This window comes from Oncorhynchus kisutch, unplaced genomic scaffold (assembly GCF_002021735.2).
Source record: "Oncorhynchus kisutch isolate 150728-3 unplaced genomic scaffold, Okis_V2 scaffold2198, whole genome shotgun sequence".
Classification (NCBI taxonomy): Eukaryota; Metazoa; Chordata; class Actinopteri; order Salmoniformes; family Salmonidae; genus Oncorhynchus; species Oncorhynchus kisutch.
The window spans coordinates 28,256-34,438 of record NW_022264143.1 but is presented as its reverse complement, the minus strand read 5'-3'; the positions used below and the strand labels follow the sequence as shown (position 1 = coordinate 34,438).

At 40.8% G+C, this 6,183-nt stretch overlaps 1 protein-coding gene across 2 annotated transcripts; it reads left to right on the top strand.

Moving 5' to 3' along the window:
• Positions 1–905: 905 nt before the first annotated feature.
• Positions 906–4,638, top strand: LOC116369456 (protein mono-ADP-ribosyltransferase PARP11-like). Of its 2 annotated transcripts, XM_031819480.1 has the most exons (7): positions 906–987; positions 1,117–1,237; positions 1,436–1,520; positions 1,701–1,764; positions 2,060–2,190; positions 3,553–3,704; positions 3,813–4,638. In XM_031819480.1, exons 1-7 carry the CDS (start codon positions 907–909, stop codon positions 4,094–4,096), a joined length of 918 nt encoding a protein of 305 aa, XP_031675340.1. In that variant the 5' UTR covers position 906; the 3' UTR covers positions 4,097–4,638. The 2 variants fall into 2 exon arrangements, with proteins under 2 accessions (XP_031675340.1, XP_031675341.1); XM_031819481.1 differs by lacking the exon at positions 3,813–4,638 and having other exon boundaries at positions 2,060–2,186; positions 3,553–3,653.
• Positions 4,639–6,183: the final 1,545 nt, after the last annotated feature.

Sequence of the window (6,183 nt, the reverse complement as noted above, 5' to 3'; positions counted from 1 at the left end):
ATTTAAAAAAAAATGGTAACTAGCAGAATGAGTGAGTTCATCCAGTCTTGACTGGAACATCATGGGAGCAGTGACAACAAAATGAAGGAAAGGAAACTACGTTTTGTGTTGCATACAGTTGAAGTTGGAAGTTTCCATACATTAGGTTGAGTCATTAAAAACTTGTTTATCAAACCACACCACCCATGTTTGTTAACAAACTATAGTTTGGCAAGTCGGTTAGGAACATCTAATTAAACAATTTAAGGCAATGCTACCAAATACTAATTGAGTGTATGTAAACTTCTGACCACTGGGAATGTGATTAAATAAATAAAAACTGAAATAAATCATTCTCTCTACTATTATTCTGACATTTCACATTCTTAAAATAAAAGTGGTGATCCTAACTGACCTAAAACAGGGAATTTTTACTAGGATTAAATGTCAGGAATTGCGAAACTAAGTTTAAATGTATTTGGCTAAGGTGTATGTAAACCTCGACTTCAACTGTGTATGCAAAACAAGTCTGACTTTACTTTTTTTCCAACTTTATTGGTGACTCAGACGTTCCATCCAAAAAGCTGATTTATTTGAATCCACAGGTGAGAGTCATACACCAGACTTTCAGACAAGGACGTCCTCCTTTAAGAGGGTGTGGTTTGACTGGTGTTTTTACTACAGCATGTTCAAGCAGTGCTGAACCAGGTCAGGAGTGGCAGGTGAATCTTGGATAGCTACAGTACCATTCACCTTTACTACAAAACAAAACCTCAGGAGAAGGTAAAGTAACATTTTCCCTATATTTTATCAAGCCAAATTGAAGTGGGTGTTTCAGTAAATAAGATGTGTGGGTTTGCTGTCCTGATGTAGATGTGGACTCAATCAAAAAGCATTTCAGAAGTTGAGGACATGGAATTCTCAGACATGCCTGTTATGACAGATTACAAAACAAATCCATGGCATTGGTTCTACCTGGACACGAGGGGAACGTGGCACATGTTTGAGGTAGCTGTCTCTTTTGTCAGTCTAGAGTTAATCTCCCACTACGACGTTGACTTGACGTCTGTGCCCAGTGGTCCATCTCTTACATGTTTGAGACTTTGCTTTGTCTTATAAATGGTGTTTTTCTGTCAGAATGATCACATGGAAAGAAACTCTCTGACCAGTCAGGACATTGAAAGGTATTACAGAATAAATCCTAAAGGAGTCTTACAGATATCCACATCCAGAGGCATCAACAAGCTGGATTTCGCTGGTATTTACTTGATTCCTATCAACCCGCATCCACAATAATAGCATACAGTATTTATTTTCACATCAAAGGTTTTATGTTGTGAACTGATAGCACTGACTATTTATGTTGTGAACTGATAGCACTGACTATTTATGTTGTGAACTGATAGCACTGACTATTTATGTTGTGAACTGATAGCACTGACTATTTGATTTCCAGAGATGGTTCTGACTGACATCAAAACAAGGAAGCAGACGCCAATCAAACGATCCAACAACACTCACAACACTGGGAATAGTGGAAGGTGAGACTCACTGGGGTTCAATACGTTATGGAATTGATCCAGATCAAACATGTCTCTGAAATGTATTGCTCCACCTTTAGGCAACACATACTCTCACTTACTGAGAAATGAAAGTGAAACCAACTCACTGGTGGCTTGGTTACTTTTAACATAACGTTGTGTATTTTGTTTCTCGTTTAGATGCTCTTGTGTTAGTCCAGTGCCCACACACTGGGAAGCGGTGGACCCCAAATACCCCTATCAGGTGCAGATAAAAAATAAAGTTAGAAAACGAAAACAAATGTACTACATCTCAGTCTTTGTCATCTCTTTATTATTTATTTGGGAACACAAAGTAATATATGTCCAGTGCAAAATGGGATCATCTAAAGGGCAAGTTGTTGCTAACTCAATCACATCAGACGTTAGAAGTAGTATCTAGTATATATTCAAACTGTAGTCCATTATTCTGCAATAATATAACATGTTTGTTTACTTATCATTTATCCTGAGTTTGTTTGTAATCTGAGTATGATTTCATTTCCATCATTAACCCATAGGTGTTCTGTCTGAAGAGAGACACAGATGAATATAATTATGTGGCAGGCTGCTTAAAGGATGGAGAACTAGACAGACGCATCAAATCCATCTGTAGAATACAGAACCTGGACCTCTGGGAGTTTTACTGTAGGTAAGAGGAATTCTAATTTACATCATCATCAGCATCATAATATTATTATAATTTCTCCAGAAATAGATGGATGTAGTACAGTATACATTTCCTATCTAATTTGGTGGTATTCTATCACTATTGGTATTGTATTCACCATTGTAAAAACTATTGGTCGCTAAATCCACGTGAAAACGGTTGGCTGGTATGCCCTCACCCATCTGAGCGGTCGGCTGTGAATGCCCTCACCTGTCTGAGCGGTCGGCTGTGAATGCCCTCACCTGTCTGAGCGGTCGGCTGTGAATGCCCTCACCTGTCTGAGCGGTTGGCTGTGAATGCCCTCACCTGTCTGAGCGGTCGGCTGTGAATGCCCTCACCTGTCTGAGCGGTTGGCTGTGAATGCCCTCACCTGTCTGAGCGGTCGGCTGTGAATGCCCTCACCTGTCTGAGCGGTCGGCTGTGAATGCCCTCACCCGCGATATACTTCTAACTGATTGGTTTGGTTCTGTCCTCTATAGTGCTGTCCGGTTAGAACATGATGTTGAAGCCACTATGGAAAATGCTGTGGTAGCGTGTGCATGCAAAAGACTGTTTACCAAAACAACAATTAAACCACTTCTGCAAAAGTACTTGTGCAACCAATGTAATACCACTTTTGGCTGTACGGAATAATACTACATATGATAAACAATAGGCAAAGCAGTATTGGCAACTTGAACATTACAGAATAGTAACAGTAGAACATATGTCTGAAAGCTATCAAAGTAACAGTAAGTAATTAATGGTAATTAACCATTATTTTTGGGGCTCCCGAGTGGCACAGCGGTCTAAGGCACTGCATCTCAGTGCTAGAGGCATCACTACAGACCTTGGTTCGATTCCAGGCTGTATCACAATTGGCCGTGATTGGGAGTTCCATAGGGCGGCGCACAATTGGCCCAGCGGTGTCTGGGTTAGTGTTTGGCCGGGGTAGGCCGTCAATGTAAATAAGATTTTTTTCTTAACTGACTTGCCTAGTTAAAAGGTTAAATGAAAACGTTTAAATTACACAGCATGTAAAACCCCTAATAAACCCCCTGCATTTCGATACACACACAACATTCAGACATTCGTGTTACTGTCGACAACTAAAAGTTGTCAGAAACATGCGTCTTCTCCCTTCGGACTACGATAATACTCTGACCTGAGTGGGCGGGTGCAGTGTCCAGATGCTCATATTGGTTGCGAATGTCAGTTCTATGATGGGTGAGGGATAATTTAGGTAGGCTGAGCAGCCGAACTAATGGGACTGAAGGGAAACTAAAGGGACTGTGAGGGGAGTTATGTAGAGAGGAGAGGAGCAGGAAGGCCTTTTTAACAACCATGGTGATTGTCTTTTTAAAGGAAAAAGATTCAGTTGGGAAGGATTCAAGGTGTTACAGAGGTCAAGGAGGAGAAGCTGTTTCATGGAACAAAAGTCAGCAACGTACACTCAATTTGTACATACAATTTTGACAACAGGTTAGCTGGTATCAACGGCCATATTCTTGGAAAAGGTAAGTGATGATGAAACAGGCTATAAATTAATATAGTATGTATGACAGCAGGTATAATCTATCTGGTACAGTAACCCCATTATTACCCCTCTTCTTCCTTTTATGTAGGAACCTACTTTGCAAGATTTGCCTCATATGCAGATAAGTACAGTCCATGGAACACTGATCCAGTACCTCTGTTTGGTGAGGCACCAGAAGGCTTCAGTAGCCAAAAGACCAAAACAATGTTTCTGTGCAAGGTGATAGTTGGGAAAACTACACTGGGAAAGACAGATTACCTCAAGCCTGATGACAAAAGTGCTATCAACTTCCATGACAGTTGTGTGGACAATGTCATGTATCCCAGAATTTTTGTCATATTTGATCCAATCAGATATATCCAGAGTACTTAATTCAGTACTATTGAAATAAAGATGGAGACAGAGTGACCTACAATGAGTTGCCATGTGCAATATGAACTGTCAGCCTGTCATTGGAATACTGTTGTTTTAAACAGTGGTCCATTCTCAATGGAAATCATTTCTAGTACGATGGATTGTGTACTAGGCTATTGTGGTGGTGTCGGAATAGGGCGGCGCTCAGGGACTGTGGGTGTTTGAGTGAGAAAGACGAGGAGGAGAACCAACGAGTCAACACAGCCCTCTTCATTATCAACACATGAAAGAGCCATTCCAGACTCTGACGCAGGAGGATTTTCAAAGTTAGGTGTTAGCCAGACTCGTTAGCCTACAGTAGGAAAGGTTGTGGCCTAGTAAAAAAAGATTTTCAGAGCACTGGCAGTAGAGGTCGCTGTTGACCTTGATGCGCACCTGTAGGCCCCTTTCCATGTTTGAAGATGAGATGCTAAAATGCTCGATTTCTGTCAACTCAGGGCAGTCACTCTGCTGTACTGGAATGGAATTAAAACTTCAAATGAATTGGACATGCCATTGAATTTTTTGTTTTGTTTTTATTTTGCATATTTTGCTCTGAATTGGTCCATGAAATCACTTCAGTGTTTTGTAAATTATAAGTTTTCACTCTGACTAAACCACAACATTTATTTGAGTTCAAAACCATTTCCTTGTCAGGCCAAATGTTCACTTAAACAGTATGCACACAGTTTAAACCAAATCAAGCCTTGCATTTCATCACAACAAGCTACATATCAACAAATATCACACAAAAATGAATTTAGTAAATTCTAGGATACCTCTGTCCTAAACTGTTTAGGTGAGGTGACACATTTCTGTTCTCATTGGAACAAGCATGGAAGTATAGAAACATCTGAAATACAATCTCTTCTGAAAGGGTTTGGGTTTGCAGGTCCTAAAACAATCAGGGCAGGTTTCCCAGACCCAGATAAACCTTGTCCTGGACTAAAAACCTCAATAAATGGAGAGTTTCCATTGAAGTTGCTTTTCAGTCCAGGACTGAGGGTTTCCCGGACACAGAGTAAACCTAATCTGTAGAGTCTTATTATCAGTGTCGATGCAACATGGCATTCAGCATGAAATTCACCTTGAACAGGATCCTCATTTCTACATTACCAGACAATTTTTGCTGCTGTGTTTGAAGTGCTGTTGTTGGACTGGAAATGTCTCCTCCGGTCCTCACATAGTGAGGTCAGCCACACGGAAAGGAGGAAGAGAGTGCATCAAAGCTGAACTCACGTAACCTGGGAAACACAGATTCACATTGAGATGGAGCCACACTGAGAGAACTAGACCACTCTATTTCCTCTCTCTACACTCTACAGGGGTCGGGAGACACTTTCATGTTACTCTGAATAGTTTATCACATTGAAGACACTATTTTGTGTGTGTGATATATATATTTGGGCTACTAGCTGTATCTCTGACATTTTGATGACTTTTTTTCATCTCTTGTTTGTTTTTTCTTGGCCTCCTCCACTTTCTACCCATATTGCCTTTCAGTCTTGAACTTTAGCTAAACCTTTTCCCATGGAAAAGAAGGGCTATAGCTCCGTTACCTTATATTTCCCAGTCAATGTTGATGAAAAGTGTTCAAGTTGGACGAAGCCACAATGCTAATCCTCAATGGTGATCCTTCGCTCCTTCAAAGGTATGATGTTACACAATAGATAATAAATATGTAATGTTCCCCTATTCCATGTACCTACCCTATCACTCCTAATGGCAGTCTCTCAGTCCAACTGTATCACTCCTAATGGCAGTCTCTCAGTCCAACTGTATCACTCCTAATGGCAGTCTCTCAGTCCAACTGTATCACTCCTAATGGCAGTCTCTCAGTCCAACTGTATCACTCCTAATGGCAGTCTCTCAGTCCAACTGTATCACTCCTAATGGCAGTCTCTCAGTCCAACTGTATCACTCCTAATGACAGTCTCTCAGTCTGACTCTACCACTCCTAATGGCAGTCAGTGTCTCTCAGTCCAACTGTATCACTCATAATGGCAGTCTCTCAGTCCAACTGTATCACTCCTAATGACAGTCTCTCAGTCTGACTCTACCACTCC